The sequence below is a fragment of the Lethenteron reissneri genome, chromosome 31, assembly GCF_015708825.2.
Source record: "Lethenteron reissneri isolate LAM-NWPU_2019-01 chromosome 31, ASM1570882v1, whole genome shotgun sequence".
Classification (NCBI taxonomy): Eukaryota; Metazoa; Chordata; class Hyperoartia; order Petromyzontiformes; family Petromyzontidae; genus Lethenteron; species Lethenteron reissneri.
Genome location: NC_083809.1, coordinates 1,929,537 through 1,950,597, shown reverse-complemented (window position 1 = coordinate 1,950,597; position 21,061 = coordinate 1,929,537). Strand labels below are relative to the sequence as shown.

The window sequence follows — 21,061 nt, the reverse complement described above, 5'->3', positions numbered from 1 at the left end:
ACTCCCCGCCGCCGGGCGGTGACGCTGGAGATGGCCCAGGCGGGAGAAGATTAAATTAGCGGAGATGGATGCGTACGGCCCGGCTCTAATTACACGGGGCGGACGTCTCGGCGGGTCACGCTAATCAGCAGCGCGCCGGCGGCGGCACGGGCGGCTGGCGGGACGCAGAGCGAGAGCCACGTGCTCCGGCATGCTCCGCGCTGCTCCGCCACAATCCATCACACTCCATCACACGGCATCAAGCAACATCACGCGACATCAAGTGACATCACGCGACATCACGCGACAGTCGCACTCCATCGCGATCCGTCACACTCAATCACGGGGCACCACGTGACATCACAGACTATCATGATCTATCACAATCCGTCACAGTGCATTACGTTACATCAGGGCACATCGCACGTTACGGCGCACTATCACGCACCGTCACATTCAATTACCTTGCGCCATGCTCCACCACGCTACATTACACTGCATTACACTACTGCACACTGCATTACACTTCATTACCACGCCACACTACATCACAGGGTACCACACCTTGTTACACTACATCATGCAGTTTCACGCTACAAGGAGCAATCGTGTTCAACTAGCCTGAATTACAGGCCACCAGTCTCTACTGCACCCTTCATCAGCATGCTGCATTACTCTGCATCATGCTACGTCACCTCCACACCACCCCACATCACATGATATCGTCTGCATCATGTTGTATAATCCCACAGCATGCACCATCATGTTCCATCACCCTGAATTACACTCCACCACAATCAACCACACTTCATCCCATCACACGACATTACACTACATTAAACTACATCACACTACATCACACGGCATTACACTACATTAAACTACATCACACTACATCACACGGCATTACACTACATCACCCTAAATCACTTCGCATGAGGCTACATCACGCCACGCCACCATACGTCACTCCCCATTACACTCCCATCGTTCGACACGCAGAATCAGAATCTAGATTTTTTTCTGGAGGAATCCGATGAGCCACAAAGCTCTTTTTCACAGATGTCCAGGAGGGGCACAGGGTCAGAACGTTACAACAACAAACAAACAATACAAAAACACACGATGGGAGTGCAAGTACAGGAAAGGTAAACAAATCAGTAAACATACAAATAAACCTACGTTTATACTGGTAGGAACCACCTGGTTCCACCAGCCCATAGGGGATTATTGTGTCCGTCCGTCGTACGTCGAAAAATGGGAGGGGTCGGGCTGGGTGGAGAGGGGAGGGTGGGGAGGGGCTGGGTGGGGAGGTTGGGGAGGGGCTGGGTGGGGAGGGGAGGGTGGGGAGGGGCTGGGTGGAGAGCGTGGGGCTGGGTGGGGGATGGGAGGGGTGGGACTGGGTGGGGAGGGGCTGGTCACCCCGTGGTGCCTTTATAAAACTCAACGTTTAACCTACTCACGCCGGCTTGTGTCCGCCCTCACAGTCGGGCATATTTGCGGAATACACCACGCCGCCGTTGACCCTGCAGGCCATTGACCGAGCAACCCAACGTTCCTACCAGCTCCCTCCGCAGCAATGTGTTTTCACCAGCTCAAGCCCACTGGGCTTTCACTTTATTTTTCAGAAGCGACCCGGCTCTGCAGCCGTCACGTGACACCAGACGGCCAGTGGGCACGCCGACAGCAGGGGGGGGGGGGGCATATAATATAATTAAATAATCCTCCAGTGTGCGGGGGAGGGGGGCGTTGGCGAGAGGGGGGTGATAATGGTTCGTCTTTCACATCGTGACGGTGAGTGTTAACAGTGTTAAGGGTTAATGTTAACAGTTAGTGTTCAGGGTGAGTGTTAACGGTTCGTGTTCAGGGCGAGTCTTAACGGTCAGTGTTAATGGTCAGTGTTAACAATTAGTATTAACGGTCAGTGTTACCGGTTAAATGTTAACGGCGAGTGTTAAGGGGTGAGTGTTACCGGTGAGCGTGCGTACCACCCGTACGCGAGGGCTCACCTGAGCGGCTTGTGGTACTGGCACAGGAAGTCGTATCTCGGGTCGGGAATCGGCACGCGGCTCTCGTTTGGGTCGATGGTGCAGAACGGGAAGTTCTCGGCCGACGCTTGGCTCTTCGTCAGCACGTTGAAGAACGTCGATTTGCTGCGGAAGGAAAAAAAAGCCATCAGCCATTTAATTAAATACATTTAATTTGATTCAGCGAAGGGCACCGAGAGGGGGTGGACCAGCGCGGTAGTGGTTAGCGTGTCGTGCTGTAAACCTGGCACCCTGGCCACGGCGAGAGATATTTCACCCGGTTCCTGGGCGTGCCCCCCTTCGCCAAACTGCGCTGAGCAGCGTGGTGAAGTACAGGCCAAACAACTGCCTATGACCAATAGATGTGGGGAGACCATCTAGCGGTGGATGGATAAAATGCAGTCTAGTATAATACATCACGGCGTGAGAACTGCCACATTCAAGCACTCGGCTCCTTGCTCCAATGGGCATTGTTGTGCCTACTTGCTTGCATTGGCCGCCCAGTCATTGGTGGAAATTCTAAATTCCCATGGAATAATCACCATTGCCTTCCCACAAAATGTTTGCCATTTTATCCACCCCAGATAGATAATAGGCCGGGTCAATCGCATCGACTCATACAACAAAATGAATTGGCCAATAACGACACTCAGAATTGTTTTGTATGTGCATTTATTGCACGTGACTGCCAGCAGGAAAGCAAGTTCAGATGCCGTAATCACTGTAAAACACGAGAATGTTCAATGAAGTCACATGTGAACAATGGACATCATCAGCCATGCTCTAACCACTCCTGGATGAAGGCCTCCCCGAAGCTGTGGACATCCCCAAAAGTCTGGCGTTGCAATAATATTGCCGAGCTCCTACATTTGATACGATGTATACGCTCCATCTCCGTGGTGGGAATTATCTCGGCCCTGTTTCCTCCTTTGGCTGCCACTCCGTTGTTCGTCGCGGCCACCAGCCATCGTCACTTGGAGTGACGGTCTCGGGACGCTGCGCTTTAAATACACCGTCGCTATAAATGAGCACAACGGAGGTCTTATGAGCAATACTAGAGCGCACTGGGCCAAACGTGTGGAGCAGCAGCAGCTGTTTGCATAAATAGCTTCCCACTTTTTTTACAGCGAACTTTGCAGTCCTACACAGAGCTTCCTTTTGGGTACTGCCCCACCCCAAGGCATCACCATGGCTCGCCAAAAATAAATCAAGTCAAGCATTTACACCCGTGATCATCACACCAGAAGAATTTTCATTCACATTAAAATAAAATAAATACATGCATTGCCATCGATTTATTCTTAAATTCGTGATAAAGTGGTGCATCGTAGGCATATTATGATTTGAACCTCATGGCGGGTCCCGGGGTCCCATAAGCCGGTCATTTTGGGTGAGTGAAGTGGCCGGGAATTAAACTCAGGTTGCCCGGGTTCATTGCACAGAATGCTAACCCAATGCACCAAATGATGCACCCATCATTTGCATTCAGTGCAAATAGCTGACGCTTAGAGAAACAAATTACATGCATGTATTGTGAGCATAATAGATGATTTTCATAGAATTATCAATAGTTGCAAGCCTAATATATTCACACAAGTTTGTATAGTCAGCCGTATACTGTTGACAACTGCATACGATGTCATACAAATATCGTACAACTAGGCCAGCTGGAAATTCAAATCAAATATCGCTTAGTCACAGACGCAAATTTCAATGGGAGACAGTCTTTTTTATTTCATAACAAAACAACAAAAATGTAGAACAGATGAGTATTTACCCGACGTTCGGCAAGCCGACGATTCCGATCTTTAGCGACGTCCCAAAGCGCCCAATGATGGGCATGGGTTTGTCTTCAGCTTTCTTTGGTGCCATGGTCTCTGAAAGAACGCAAACGACCGTGAATCAACAAGAACCCGCAAATTCAGCGCGTGCAACATCTACCAATGGGTAACTGTTCAGCCCATCTCTTCTCTGGGGTCAATAAATCAGGATCACCTTGTGGGCAAGTCCGAAGCGGTTAGCATATGTATAGACATTTGTAATTTTCAACCATAGGGATGCAGAGTTTCCACCACAGGAGATGAATGATGCTGCGTCAATGCTCATTTAAGCAGGAAAACAAGTTGACTTTTTTTTGTTCCCATGCCGATTGGGAAACATTCTACTTCTATCAGGAACCCACAGTGTATATGGTGCACAGTGCAGTCTCCAACTATTAACCACTCAACTACTCTGGCCGCAATCTCTACTATCAAGAAGGGCTATTGCCTGAAACATCACCTGTTATATATGTACATTTTTCCTTTTAGGGCAGTGTTATTGATGTATGTGTTGAGCTTTTGTACACCACCAGTACCAACGCAGTATCAAGTGTTTAATATCCTTCTTAGGGTTGCTGTTAATGGGTTTGAGTGTTGTCAATAATCACGTGTTAAAAAGTTATGAACATTTGATAATTTGGAACAAAAATTTTGTTACACAGTGTAATCGTTAAACCAAACTTCACCAACCTGCACTGACCAGCGTGGTGAAGTATGGTCAAACAAGATCCATGACCGACACATCTTTGTTGAGAACTTCATCTTGCAATGGACTGACAATGAATGAGCTGTCGGTTGTTACCCTATCTTGTGCGCAAAGGGTCGTTGCGCGACAAACCACCACATCTGAACGTTTCCTTGTGGTTTGAACGTCTGCGTGCCAATCGAGTTCAACCGCTACTAAAATTTAACTGGATTTGATTGTCAATTTCATGGCGTTTGGTTACAATAATCGATTCTGTAAACAATTCTGTTGAGAAAGAAAACAATAATCACCAAGCCTAATCTAACTAGAACACTGACTCGATTGGCATGTGCATGCAGACCAGAGATTTGTAGGTAAAAGGATGGTGGGGATCACACCATTATTCATGGTTCCATCTGTGCCCTGAGATTCTCAAGATCTGCTTGGGCTGAAAGGTGCCCCATTTAAACGACAGTAGAGCAATTGAGTTCCTCGCCCAACTGCGTGGACATTCAAATGTTAACCCCTTATGTGTGTGCAGGTTTCCTGCCACATGAAAATAAATTCCAGATTTGAAGCTTTCGTGACTGCAAGGATTCATATTACAGACAGCATCCTGTAACCATTGCCATATCGGAAAGTGGAATTTATTTTTATTCTTAGGTTTTTTCGGTAAAGTCACGTAGGTAAAACATTAAAATTTTAATGTTTTACCTACGCGACTTTACCAGGTAAAACATTAAAATTTTAATGTTTTACCTACGTGACTTTACCGAAAAAACCTAAGAATAAAAATAAATTCCACTTTCCGATATGGCAATGGTTACAGGATGCTGTCTGTACCGTGAATGTCCATGTGCCACTTCAATGTTTAAATAAAGTACATAACTGCATACATCAATAGTTAAATAACAGACACTACCACAAATTCTCAATGATTAAATAAAGGCTATAAATTGTTTGTTAAGTAAAGGAAATCACTGCACACCCCAATGGTTAATTAAAGTGGCACCTATTCATACATAAATTGTTACATTATTAGCAACTAGCCAATAGCACGTCTAAGGACGGGTGTATATATTGCAATTAATCTGAAATATTCAATCGAAAATAATGACCCGCTCATGATTATTAATGAGGGGTGGGGTCCACACGAGTGACGTCATCACCCATGATTATTGATTAGGGGGGTGCCCCATGTGGAGTGATGTCACCCGCTAATGAGTATTAATTAGGGGTGCGGCATGTGGCGTCACGTCACGCGCGGGATACACATTCTTGGCTTATATTAGCAATATTAATGAACGGCTAAATGACACTGCCAATGGTTAAATAAAGGACAGTGCCAATGGTTTAAAAGGCACCGTCAAGGAATGGTTAAAGGGTACGGCCAATGCACGCTGTAAGACTACCAATGCATTCTTAACGGAGACTTGGGATGCGCTGTTAAATAAAGAAAATTGTCAAATCGTGGTCATATAGAGGACGCTATCAATGAATGACTAAATGGCACTATGAACGCATGGTTTAAAAAGGAACACTGCCAATGCACGGTTAAATAAAGGCCACTTTGAATACATGGTTGAATAAATCATGTCAATGGTTTAATTAAGTACACCATACCCTATTGGTTAAATAAAGGCGGCCAAGGTATACATCAATTGTTAATTAAAGGCCGCTATCAATGAATGGCTAAATGACACACGCAATGAATGGTTAAATAAAGGACACTCCGAATAAATGGTTGAATAAAGGACATTATCAACGCTGGGCTAAATAAAAGACACCATCAATGAATGGCTAAATAAAAGACACTTTCGATGAATGGCTAAATAAAGCACGCATCCCCAATGGTTAAATAAAGGCCACCAGACGCCCACGTGCCCTCACGCCCCGCTCGACTAGCAAGGCCTCGCCGCCCCGTCCGGCACACCACGGGCGAGCAAGGGGGAGGCCCCACGCCGACCCTTGGGCCGTAGTGGAGGGGGGGGTCAAGGGAACCCAGCTGGAGCAACGGGGGGCCGAGGAGGGACCCGAGGGGGGCCCGGGAGGTACCCGAGGAGACGCGGGGAAGCCGCTCCAATACCTGCGGGTGCCCGGAGCCCTCTGATGCGCGCTGCTGGAGGGACACGTGACCGGCTGGGGGGGGGGGGTGACGCGCGGTGACGTCACGGGCACGCTTGCAAAGGGGGCGGTGGCAGCGGTGACAGCCACGTGGGTTTGCGCCACGTGCTCCCAGCCAAAGGCGCAGCTCTGCAACTGCTAGTCGCGTGCCACGCCTCTGCGGTGGCTGTGAGATGTTAACTACCTCGCCTGGTGTGCAGGAGGTCGTAGGTTCGATCCCGATCCTGACGCCTGCTGCTGTGTATTTGGAGTTTACGTGTCTCTCTCATCATCATCACAGTGGCTGGGAGATGTTAACTACCTCGCCTGGTGTGCAGGAGGTCGTGGGTTGGATCCAGACCCTGACGCCTGCTGCTGTATATTTGGAGTTTGCATGTCTTTCTCATCATCATCACAGTGGCTGTGAGATAATAACTACCTCGCCTGGTGTGCAGGAGGTCGTGGGTTGGATCCCGACCCTGACGCCTGCTGCTGTGTATTTGGAGTTTGCGTGTCTCTCTCTCTCTCATCATCATCACGGTGGCTATGATATGTTATCTACCTCGCCTGGTGTGCAGGAGTTCGCGGGTTCGATCCAGACCCTGACGCCTGCTGCTGTGTATTTGGAGTTTGCGTGTCTCTCATCATCATCACAGTGGTTGTGAGATGTTAACTACCTCGCCTGGTGTGCAGGAGGTCGTGGGTTCGATCCCGACCCTGACGCCTGCTGCTGTGTATTTGGAGTTTACGTGTCTCTCTCATCATCATCATCACAGTGGCTGGGAGATGTTAACTACCTCGCCTGGTATGCAGGAGGTCGTGGGTTGGATCCAGACCCTGACGCCTGCTGCCTAAGGGAGGGGGAGGGGCCGATAGTTAAGGGGGCTGGCTACCTGGCTGGCTGCCTGGCTGCCTCAAGTCAAGTGATCTTGTACACAGGTAGGAACAACAGGTTCCACACTGCCCACCAGGAATTATTTGTCTGTCGTGCACGAAAGCGCTGTCCAACCAAGTTCCTACCTGCCCACTCCGAAGGAACGTGTTTTATTCATGAGCGACTTGCTTACCTTCGCTATATTTGGCGCTCCTGTCGCGTGTTGCACTGTTTGTGGTTGTTAACGTGTGACCCGCCCCCTACTGGACACCTGTGAAAAAGAGCTTCATAGCTCATCGGATTTCCCCTCCAGTCTCAACAGAGATTCTGATACCGATATTGGGACGATGCCCAATTTCATGTGGGGGGTGGTGGGGGGGACAAAGATAAAGATCCCCCGTATAGCCTTAACAGACTGTTCGGGCAAGTGTTGTTAGCGAGCACCTATGAAGGCCATGACGGCGCACGAGGGGGTGAGTGGCCAGCACCACGCCCAGCCGCCTTTGTCTCCCCAGTAGCGATGTTTTCTTACGCACAGCACTAGGGACTCATTTGAGTCGACCTAGAGGAGGACCTGGACCGGTTCAGATAATAGTCACTGGCGTTGGCCGTGAGCAGGAATCGAACTCGGGTGGCCAGGTTCGTAGCACAGCGCGCTATACGGGGAGGGGGTGGGGGGTGACCAGAGCACGCGCACTACGAGACAACCCACGCGGTTCCCCGCTGATGTCGCAACTGCGCCACCATCTCCTGGCCACCGCACATGCCAGCAAGGTACGGCGATTCTTCACAAGTCCGAGGCACAAACCCTCGCCTCCAAATCGCGGGATCGCTGACGCAAGCCACCGCGCTCGACTAGCAGTCAGCCACGGTCTGTCTACTGAACTCACCAGGGACTAAAGAGTGGTAACTGTTCATAGGCAAATGGGAAAAAAATATGTTTATCAGCAAACATGTTTTAAATGTAATTCTTCTTAGGCCCTATTGTGTAAAGGACAGTCTCCAACTCGTCTCCACCAGTGCCGGATTAAGCTCGTGCGAGGCCTGTGGCATATGTTATGAAGGAGCCCTGAATAAAAAAGAAACACATTTTTTACTTGCATAGTAAAATAATTGTATTTTTTCATTTGCTACACAGCCAGATAACACGACAAATCACTAACCTTAAACACCCAGTCGTTCATAAAAGTTGAAGGCGGTATAGTACTATAGTAATAGAGCAAGTGCAGAATCACTGAACCGGAATTGATAGCTTGAAAGCATTTAGCGCGCGGGGCCCTTGAAAGTGCGGGGCCCGTGGCTACATTTGTAGCTACTTTTGCCCCTAGGAGAATCCGGCACTGGGCTCCACTCTATCCCTCTAGACCAGGAATACGCAACCAAAAGAGCAAAGAGGCATTTTTTTATTCGGTAAAAAAATAAACTCCGTATTCAAGATGCGCAATGCACGTGAATAATGCCACGAAGCAGCAGTCATTAAAGAGCCGCATGCGGATCTGGACCCGCAGGTTGCCGACCCCTGCTCTAGTCCCTTGGTTTATGTGCTGTGAAGAATAAACATTGCCCGAAACGTCACCTATTATCAATAAATAATTTCTATAATAGTGACGAATGTGGCGAATTGAATTATTTTGTCTGAGTGAAGGAAAGCTCTCGCGCATAATTTCTACATATCCTGCTTCTTCTATAATTGTCCACATCAAATGCATGGTCAAATGATACAAACAAAAATTGGAATCCTCGTTCACTGCATCTTGGGCTAATTCATTCAGAAAACACAAGAATCATCTTTGAGAATTATATACTTGTTTTTAGGAAGGCAATTATCATGACAATATGCCCATAACCCACAATAGCCTCACCGAGTATCATCTGGCCCATGTTTAGGCGAGTCCTGCGATATTGAAATGTCTGGCCGCGACGGTTAACAAAGAATGTGGGTGCCTGTGGAGTCCAGAGAAAATCCACCACGCACACTAAGCTCACAGCTCCGCACAGATAGATGATTTAGGAATCCACTATTTTACTGTTACACTTTACACACGTGAACTGATGTCTAAATACTGGACAAAGATGATCCGTGTATCCTGTATAAGCTTTTGGGGAAAATGTTGTTAGGCGAGCACCGTGTGGCCAGAACTACGCCCGACCACCTTTGTCTCCCCAGTGCTAATGGATACACAATCGTTTAAGGCCGAGTTGACCTAGGGGAGGCCAATAGCCGGTTCAGATTTTCACTTCTGATGTTAACTGTGATCGAGAATAGAACTCGGGTCGCCAGGTTCTTAGCGCGGTGCGCTAAACCTTTACGCTACCACTCCCCAATTACTCACACAAAACAACCGCCGTTCGCCACTAAGTAGCTGTGACGTCGCAACGGCGTTTGTGCCAGGCTATGTGCACATACTCGGGTGACCACACAGATACCCCACTTATCGGCACTAACGCCCAGAGCTTTATTTCGGCTGGAACAGTCCGTCTGGAGCGCTGTTCCTGGGATAATCTTGGCAAGCCACATCCATTTCACATTATTTATTACCGAATACAGTGCATCTATATTATAAACCTCTTCATAGGATTATATAAATATAGAGTACAGTAATATAGGATCATGATGTATAAGCATGCCTTGTGTTCTAGTTGTAGTGCCTTATGCCGTTATTCTCTGCTCCAAGCCAGCCTAGCAGCTTTCCGGAAAATATCGAGTGGGAAATTAAAACTCTGGTTTCATGACATAAAAGCGTGACAAATGATGACACGATAAGGCTCTAATGCGAGACCAGTAATTAAAGAGGCGCCTTCCCCTAACGAGACATCCATCAGCGGGGATCAGGGGCTCGAAGGTGGGGGGGGGGGGGTGCAGCACGACCGCGGTGGTCAGGAGAGAGCGCAGAGGCTGGGTTATTTATCGCGAGTAGGGAGCGGTGGGGCAGTGGTTAGCGCACGGCGCTACTTAGCCGGCAATCATGGGTTCGACACTCGGTCACGGCAACATCGTAGGCGGCGAACGCACCGGTACTGGGACTCCCCAAGGTTAACTCGGCCTTTCCTTAACGAGCACGCTGGGAAGACGAATGCGGCCGCGACGTGGTGCTGGCTACAGCCCCGTCTCGCGCGCCGTTCCTATCTCAATATGTGCTTCGCAGGGAGCACTTGCCCCGAACGCCTGTTAAAGGCTATAAGGGGGATCTTTGTTGTTGTGTTGCGAAGACCCCCCCCCCCCCCCGCTCCAGCACGACTGCCCATGGTCCCACTCCGTCAGTGTTAAAACAAATCGATGCGTGGGGTCGATGCAACTTAAACTTGGCTGATAGCAGCAACCCAGCGTCGAGCTTGGCCATGCGTGTTGTCGTGTGCGCGTGTGCGTCCTTTTTGTGCATCTGTGTGTGTGTGGCTGTGTGCCTCCCCGTGGTTGTGTCCGTGCGTGTATTTGTGTTTGTCTGCGAACGCGTGCGCTCTGCGCGTGCCTTCTGCGTTGCGTTTGCAATGAAGCGGGTGCGTTTGCGCACACACGTGCGCGCACGTTAGACACACAGCACACACACGTGCGCGCACGTTAGACACACAGCACACACACGTGCGCGCACGTTAGACACACAGCACACACGCGTGCGCACGTTAGACACACAGCACACACGTGCGCGCACGTTAGACACACAGCACACGCGCGCGCGCACGTTAGACACACAGCACACACACGTGCGCGCACGTTAGACACACAGCACACACACGTGCGCGCACGTTAGACACACAGCACACACGCGTGCGCACGTTAGACACACAGCACACACGTGCGCGCACGTTAGACACACAGCACACACGCGCGCGCACGTTAGACACACACGCGCGCGCACGTTAGACACACAGCACACACGCGTGCGCACGTTAGACACACAGCACACACGTGCGCGCACGTTAGACACACACCACACACGCGTGCGCACGTTAGACACACAGCACACACGTGCGCGCACGTTAGACACACAGCACACACGCGTGCGCACGTTAGACACACAGCACACACGCGCGCGCACGTTAGACACACAACACACACGCGCGCGCACGTTAGACACACAGCACACACGCGTGCGCACGTTAGACACACAGCACACACGCGTGCGCACGTTAGACACACAGCACACACGCGCGCGCACGTTAGACACACAACACACACGCGCGCGCACGTTAGACACACAGCACACACGCGCGCGCACGTTAGACACACAGCACACACGCGTGCGCACGTTAGACACACAGCACACACGCGTGCACGCGAGATCTCTCACACTCACGCGCGGCAGTGGAGGGATTCACACGTGGTTACTGCGCCAGTCGCAGATGCTGATGCGAGCCTGTTTATTGAGCAACATTGCGTTCCTGGGAGCCACTGCCGAGAGCCGTGCTCCATAAACAAAACAGTTAAAATCATCCTCTCAAAGACAAATATCCCCCGGATAGCCATAACAGATTGTTGGCGCAAGTGCTGTTAGCGAGCACCTATGAACCCCGGCACGGCACACGAGGGGGTGGGTGGCCAGCACCACGCCCGGCCGCCTTTGTCTCCTGAGTGGCGATGTTTACATACCGCACCAAATACTCATTTGAGGCGGAGTCGACTTGGGGGAAGGCCCAGGACCGGTTCAGATAATCGTCACTGGTGTTGGCCGTGAGCGGGAATCGAACTCTGGTCGCCGGGTTCGTAGCGCAGCGCGCTAGCCACTACACTACCGCTCCTCTCATCACACACACACACCATCAACATCCTATATTCATCACCACCATCCTGGACCATGCTCCCAACGCACACACACCATCCTTTCGCACAATACCTTCACGTTCCACCTGTCACACACCTGGTGCTCTACGGGCCTTAATAGGTGCTCGCGGACAACACTCGCTCCTACAGATTTTACGGCAAAACGTGTTGATCTTTGCGTGCGTGTGTGTATATATTCGTTTACACGTTAATGATACATGTATATCTGTGTATGTATGGATTGCGTATGCATTTATTTGCATGGATGTGTATGTAAGGGTGAAGAACGGCGACGGTTTGAGTAAAGAAACCTTCAGCCAGCAGTGGATAGAGCATGGCTGATGATGATACGTGGGAATTGTGTGAGCGATTCAAGCGAAGTGGACACAATATTTTGTGACGCTGCTGCGTTGGCAAAGGTGCACGAGCACAATTAACGCAATAAAATAAAACATATAATTAGGCGACGTTTCGGGCAAAGGGCCTTCTTCATAGCACAGTGACAAGTACAGCTTGTCCCATTGGCTAATGCTACTCTTTGTTTGTTACGCCCACCTTTAAATGCACCACCCCGGTGCCTCTAAGCGCCTTTCTTCGTGAAGGATTCTCGGCTGTGGCGTCAGACAAAACAGGCCATCGCCTTGCTGATGAGACTGCGTAGTCGAAACCGGTCCGTGGGGTATGTAGATCCAGTAACAAAGCCGACTGGAATAACATTTGGCCTGGAAGTCCAAAGAGCCAAAGTTGTTATTTCATTTTATTGTTGATTAGTTTCCCAATGAAAAACAATAATCGTTTATTATTCATGCCATATATTATTTTTAGATGCATCTCGTGTTTTGCCCCGGTTCACTATTACATTAATAAATAATGTAATAAATAATAAATAATGTAAAGCCGTATTCTGCGGATTATATTTATAAGACGCACGATATCCCCCTTCAGTTTATAACAAATGTTGGGAGTGCGTCTTTTCATCCGGTAGTTGTGTGTGTGTGTGGAACGAGCAGACTTGTTCAACACTTTGTTGACACCGGGCACAAGTTTGGGGTCCATCTTACAATTCGGAGTGTCTTATAGTCCTGGCAATACGGTGTTAACTAAGATGTTTAAGGTACAAATGTAATTTAAGCAAAAAAATTCCTTGCGAAAGTTATTTTGTCCAAATCCACAGGAGAAAAAAAAACACATCAACGTTTCGGGCCAATATCCTTCCCCGGGATTTCAGTAGCTTCGTCCAGCAGTGGAGTGACAAAGCGCTGTATATTATTAATACATAAATAAACCACGTAATTTTGACCTGTTTTTAAATTTAATGTTAAACTAATGTTGCTTTTGATGAAAGAGCAACACTGCCAGACGTGACTGCTGGCAGTGAGACGCAAGCCAACGTGGTCACGCATTTGTTGAAGCAAGAATACGCTGGAGCGGTTTCGACATTCTGGGTCTCATCAGCAGTCAACTTTGTTCAATACATTCCGCAACACCTTTCACATTACGACAACAACAACCTCCTCCCCTCCCCCTCCTCCCTCCCCCCGTCGTATCGATAAAGAAGAGAGCCTGTTTCTACATACCTGCATGCAAAGATAGACATGTGCAAGGCGATGTGCACAACTGTAAATTGTCATCGCATCGGAGACAAAGGCGGGTGCATGGAGTTGTCAGCAGCAGCAGCCGCTGGTGGTGGTGGTGGTGACCGTGGTGGTGGTGGTGGTGGTGGTGGTGACCGTGGTGGTGGTGGTGACCGTGGTGGTGGTGGTGGTGGTGGTGACCGTGGTGGTGGTGGTGGTGGTGGTGACCGTGGTGGTGGTGGTGGTGGTGGTGACCGTGGTGGTGGTGGTGGTGGTGACCGTGGTGGTGGTGGTGGTGACCGTGGTGGTGGTGGTGGTGGTGGTGACCGTGGTGGTGGTGGTGGTGGTGACCGTGGTGGTGGTGGTGGTGGTGACCGTGGTGGTGGTGGTGGTGACCGTGGTGGTGGTGGTGGTGGTGGTGACCGTGGTGGTGGTGGTGGTGGTGACCGTGGCGTCACGCCGATTTCATGCTCTGCCCCGCGTCCTCACGCGCCCGGGCAGTTTCGGTGGATGAGCCGGAATCGGGTGTCGCTCCCTCGTCCCGTGCGCCACCGTGTCACGACAGACGCCAGCGACACACGCAGCAGCGGCCAGGTAGGGCACACTGCACGAGCGGGCCGTACACGAAGGCGAAGGTGCGTGCAGACACAAGCCATGCACACGCCGCACAAACACCCTGCACCGACAGCGCTTAAGTGTGCACCTGGACCAACATGTGCACCTGCGTTCGGTGCGCGTGCACGTTCGCACGCGCGCACGCGGCTGACTGCGTGTGTACTGTTGCACCTACACGCACAGAGGCGCGTTCGTACAATCGCGTGCGTGCACATTTGACATGCAGCTGGCATATGCGTGCATACATTTCAAAATGCATACTGTTCATACAGTACATGTGTGCATGGTATGACAATAATCATCATCGTCGTCGTCATCATGTAATAGCCCTTTTGTCTATGCACTGCTGGATGAAGGCCTTCTGCACGCCGTGTCGGTCACGGGGGCCTGTTTGACCATACTTCACCACGCTGGTCAGTAGTGCATTTTGCTGAGGGCCGTCGATGAGCACCGGCATGCTTCTAGCACGTGGTCAGGAGTCGAACTCAGTGCTATGCCCCATTGCTCACGCTTGTGCACGTGTAGAGTGCGTGTGTGTGTATATATATAAAATGTATATACATTCAGACATGAAACGACGCAGAAACAGCAAAAGGCTTCACACACACACACACTGCACGTTTAAGTACATGCACTCGCATGCCGGTAGCACGTCTGTATTGCTCACACACACACGTACAGGCGACGTTTCGGGCGATGGCCCTTCTTCATAGTACACAGTGAGTACGGCTTGTTTCCTTGGCTATATTTAAACACACACCGGTTCATAAACACTCGCATTATTTCCACACACGCGCGATTATAAGACACACGGTGCCCACACATACGCAATGTCCGTATGTTCACTATGGACAATACGAAACGATGTTCACGACACGCGCTGTTCACGAATGCGTGCACACAACACATGTATATCATACACCTGTTATTTGTACAGAATGGCCATGCATGCGCACTGTTAACAGCCACATCATTCTCACGCGTATGCATTTCATAGGCACGTACTTTTCACAGATGCATACACGTGTCTTCATTCCTATAGATACACTGTTCACACGTGCGTAATACACACACGTGCTGTCCACACAGACATATACATATTGTGAATGCAAGCTGATAATACATACCGTTAATGTATAAAGCTCGTACTTATATACACACGTAATGGTGAAACAGACGTTTTTTACGAACACTTGATAATACGCACACACGTACCACTCTCTCCCGCTCACTCTCCAATGATACGCACACACGTACCACTCTCTCACTCACACTGTCCGATGATACCCACACACGTACCACTCTCTCCCGCTCACTCTCCAATGATACCCACACACACGTACCACTCTCTCACTCACACCCTCTGATGATACCCACACACGTACCACTCTCTCACTCACACTCTCTGATGATACCCACACACACACGTACCACTCTCTCACTCTCCGATGATACCCACACACGTACCACTCTCTCACTCACACTCTCCGATGAAACCCACACACGTACCACTCTCTCACTCACACTGTCCGATGATACCCACACACGTACCACTCTCTCACTCACACTCTCTGATGATACCCACACACGTACCACTCTCTCACTCTCCGATGATACACACACGTACCACTCTCTCACTCACACTCTCTGATGATACCCACACACGTACCACTCTCTCACTCACACTCTCTGATGATACCCACACACGTACCACTCTCTCACTCTCCGATGATACACACACGTACCACTCTCTCACTCACACTCTCTGATGATACACACACACGTACCACTCTCTCACTCACACCCTCTGATGATACCCACACACGTACCACTCTCTCACTCACACTCTCTGATGATACCCACACACGTACCACTCTCTCACTCTCCGATGATACCCACACACGTACCACTCTCTCACGCTCTACCCACTCCACGCTGGGCGGGACGTGAACGTTATTTGGCCATACTTCCCCACCCTGGTCAGTGCGTTGGCGTGCGTCTTGTTACTGTTTGTAACAGTCAAGGCGGAGCCCCGCTCAGCACCAGCTCTTAGACGAACACCTACCCGGAGCGAGTGGTGTCAATTCCACGTTCCTTTGCTGGGTGCCATAGTTGTCTCCGTGGGTAATTACTATCGTGTCCTGGCCACGGCTCGCGTGACTGCCGAGGGATATTGAACGTTGGTCCTCGGTGGCCCCCGTAAATCTGAAGTGGTCATTTTCACGGATTTTTACACAAATGTATCGGAGAAGTCATAAACACTCTGACATCAACGGATAGACTGTATACAATGGACACACGAAAGCCAACATCATTAACACGAGCACCAATAAACACGAAACATGTGCACGCCATACAACAAAAAGATGACACAACACACACACACACATTTAGATATAAGATATGAATCTATGTATGCTCATGTGCGTGTGTGTTAATTGCGCACGTGATGTGGACCACTCCGGGTGATGGGGATAGCGCCGCATTGAGAGCATGAATATAAAGTGGTGGTGGTGGTGCATTTACCAGAAAACGCAACAATGGGCATTGTCACTCGCTCGCTAGCGCGTCGTGTGTGTTGGTTGACATGTAAATTGAGACGTGGCACCACGCCGCACAGACGGAACGAGCGGCTCGTGAGCAAAGTCCCCCGCCGTGAACATCGCGCAGCGCCATGAACGTCTCGAGTTGTGATATTTAACATTGATATTGAACAATAGAGCCCGTTGGGGTTCATTTTGTTTGTCGCTGTATTGTATCGCGTTTAAACACGTCTTCAACAAACACATATCCATCGTTTAACACGTAGCAGGCTTTTGCGACCAATATTATTCATAATAAACGTTTTTTTTTTGTTAGATCGCGTTATTTATAAATGTGTCGAAACCCTCCACCACCCGACACGGCCAATCAGTAAAAAAGTGTCACGTTGACAAAAGACAAAATAGTTCACTACTTTAGCCCACCGGTGTGTTGAAGCGTGAAACCACAACATTTACAATTTTTGAGTGCGACGTTTCGCTGGTAATTGCATCCAACATCATCGGGCAATTCGCCAGAATTAAAAAATTGTAAATGTTGTGGTTTCACGCTTCAACACACCGGCGGGCTAAAGCAGTGAACTATTTGTCTTTTGTCAACGTGACACTTTTTTACTGATTGGCCGTGTCGGGTGGTGGAGGGTTACTACACATTTATAAATAACGCGATCTAAACCCAAAAACGTTGATTATGAAACATATCCATCGTGTTGCCGATTAATAATCCCAACCCTATTAAGAATGCGTACGTCATCTGTCCAGCACACTTGAATCAAGACATTTAAAATAAATGCATTATTTGGTGTGTGTGTGTGTGTGTGTGCAGAGTCCCTTGATAATTATCCACTACTGGTTGAAGGGCTACACCACGCCATGTGTGTCGTGCGTTTTTCTTTAACCATACTTCACCACGCCGGTCAGTGCGTGTAGGTGGAGGGGAGAGCCCAGGACCGGTTCAGATATCGTGGTGGCTGTAGCCAGGGCGAATCGAGCTCACGTCGAAGTGTTCGTAGGCCGCCGCCGCTCCCACATCATCATCATCTATACAGAGGCGCACGTTTATGCCAACTGGATTCTGAAAAATATTCATACATGAACCCCATCTTGCTATTCATAATAAACTACAGATCAACATGACGAGTAGAGTGAGGCTTGGGCAGGAAGCGTCACGGTTAAAGGGATTGGTGCCCTCTGGTTGAGACTCACCACCACTATGAGACATGAAGATCTGTGGTTGAGACTCACCACGACTATGAGGGATGGAGCTCTGTGGTTGAGACTCACCACGACTATGAGGGATAGAGCTCTGTGGTTGAGACTCACCACGACTATGAGGGATGGAGCTCTGTGTTTGAGACTCACCACGACTATGAGGAGATGGAGCTCTGTGGGTGAGACTCACTACGACTATGAGGAGATGGAGCTCTGTGGGTGAGACTCACTACGACTATGAGGGATAGAGCTCTGTGGTTGAGACTCACCACGACTATGAGGGATGGAGCTCTGTGTTTGAGACTCACCACGGCTATGAGACATGAAGCTCTGTGGGTGAGACTCACCACGACTATGAGAGGTGGAGCTCTGTGGGTGAGACTCACTACGACTATGAGGAGATGGAGCTCTGTGGGTGAAACTCACCACGACTATGAGGAGATGGAGCTCTGTGGGTGAGACTCACCACGGCTATGAGGAGATGGAGCTCTGTGGGTGAGACTCACCATGACTATGAGGAGATGGAGCTCTGTGGATGAGACTCACCACGACTATGAGGGATAGAGCTCTGTGGGTGAGACTCACCACGACTATGAGACATGAAGCTCTGTGGGTGAAACTCACCACGACTATGAGGAGATGGAGCTCTGTGGTTGAGACTCACCACGACTATGAGACATGAAGCTCTGTGGGTGAAACTCACCACGACTATGAGGAGATGGAGCTCTGTGGTTGAGACTCACCACGACTATGAGACATGAAGCTCTGTGGGTGAGACTCACCACGACTATGAGGAGATGGAGCTCTGTGGTTGAGACTCACCACGGCTATGAGGAGATGGAGCTCTGTGGGTGAGACTCACCACGACTATGAGGAGATGGAGCTCTGTGGTTGAGACTCACCACGACTATGAGGAGATGGAGCTCTGTGGATGAGACTCACCACGGCTATGAGGAGATGGAGCTCTGTGGTTGAGACTCACTACAACTATAAGGGATGGAGCTCTCTGGTTGAGACTCACCACGACTATGAGGAGATGGAGCTCTGTGGGTGAGACTCACCACGGCTATCAGGGATGGAGCTCTGTGGTTGAGACTCACCACGACTATGAGGAGATGGAGCTCTGTGGTTGAGACTCACCACGACTATGAGAGATGGAGCGACGTAGTCAGCACATGTGCACGAGCTATACGGTGGATTTTTGCATCGAAGATGATGGCTACTGATTGGAGGTAGGCCTTAATCTAGCAGTGAACTGAGCATGACCGACGACAATTGGACCGTTTTACAAATTGAAAATCTGTGTGTGTTGTATATATGCACGATTACATATAAAGAACACACGAGAACATGTGGTGTGTATACAGGACATATATGTGTGCAAACGTGTGTAACGAGCGACTTCTGCGACGTGTCGTGTAGAGGGTACTTCTTCTGTATTACTCACACTGGGCACAACACAGGCCAACACGTATTCCTTCTCACACTGAGTATAACACGAGATGTTAACGCCTCTACTGGGCTACACGCACAGCCGGTCACTCGACGTGGTCCCACCGCCCTCAATCGGCCACGCCGCTGGCTGGCGGCGTGACGATGACGGCGATGGAACCCACGCAGGAGATCTCCTGCGTGGCCAGACGACAGAGAGAGATGTCGGCGAGCAGCGACGCCGCCAGGACCCACGACCCCACACGAGCCCCGAGCTCCGGGTCCGCGCCCCCTTATATCCCCCCAGGCGTGGCTAAGCCCCGCCTCTGGCCACGCCCTCTTATGGAACCTTCGAGCAGGTTCCCAGAGTACCTCGGCTAGCCCCGCCTTTTACCTTCGCCCCAGGATACATCTCCTTCTCTGATTGGTTGTTACTTAACCGTGCCCGTACCCGCGATTCCCCTCCCAGGCCAGCAGGTGTCACACTGCCATTACACGTGTACGAAATCAAGGCAAACACAAAGATCCTTAGAGCGTGCGTGTAAACTGTTGGGCCAAGTGGCGGTGTTGGCGAGCGTCTATCAAGACAGTAACGGCGCACGACAGAAGGGAATTCACGCCCGGTCGCCTCCGTCTTCCCCCAACGCTCGCACACCGCGGCAGGTAATTATTTAGGGCTGAGTCAACCTATGGGAGGCCCGGGACCGGTTCAGATGTGACGTTATAGCCGTGAGCGGGAATGCAACTGGAGTGTCGCCAAGGGGTTGGTGGCGCCAGTGCACTGATGCCGCACGCCACCCACTCGCCCACTTCTGCGCTGAAGAGCAACCCACACACGCGCGCGGAACGAGCAGGTCCTGTACATTTACAACAACAACAACAAAAATGCGAGATCGCATTTGTCCCGCGGTTCATATTAAATGCGCGGAGAGAGCGAGATAGAAGGATGGAGATGGGAGTAGGCGAGAGAGAGAGAGCGAGCGCGAGAAATGGAAGGGAAATGATGGTCTCGGAAAGAGAGAAAAAGAGACGCTCTCCTATTCGCTTATTACATTTGAATTACAAATGATACCGAGACTCAAAAAACGCGACGCGGGCGTCGATAAATCCACGGGGTTCTACCCCACCGCTCGCGGCTCCACTGCGCGAGTGCACGTGCGTACACACAGGTGCGTGTGTGTGCGTGCGTGTGTGTGTCAACACGGGGAGCGGTGGCGCTGTGGTGAGCGCACTGCCCTTACGAAACCCGGCGACCCGAGTTCGATTCCCGCTCACAGCCAACACAGGTGGCACGTGGCTGAACCAGCCTCGGGTCTTCCCGAGGTCGACTCAGCCTTTACACGAGTACCTGTCGCGGTGTGTAGGCATTAGCGTTGGGGAGACAAAGGCGGCCGGGCGTGGTGGTGGCCACCCACACACTCGCGTGACGTGCCGGCCTTCATTAG

The 21,061-nt window shown here is 50.3% G+C and overlaps 1 protein-coding gene across 1 annotated transcript in view; it reads right to left on the bottom strand.

Moving 5' to 3' along the window:
• The window catches only part of OLA1 (Obg like ATPase 1), a 67,384-nt gene extending 60,717 nt beyond the window's left edge, over positions 1-6,667 (bottom strand). The window contains exons 1-3 of the mRNA XM_061563265.1: positions 6,598-6,667; positions 3,784-3,883; positions 1,989-2,132 (exon numbers count right to left, since the gene is read on the bottom strand). Coding sequence (XP_061419249.1) covers positions 1,989-2,132; positions 3,784-3,878 — 239 coding nt within the window. The 5' untranslated portion in view covers positions 3,879-3,883; positions 6,598-6,667. The remainder of the gene's footprint in view (positions 1-1,988; positions 2,133-3,783; positions 3,884-6,597) is intronic.
• Positions 6,668-21,061: the final 14,394 nt, after the last annotated feature.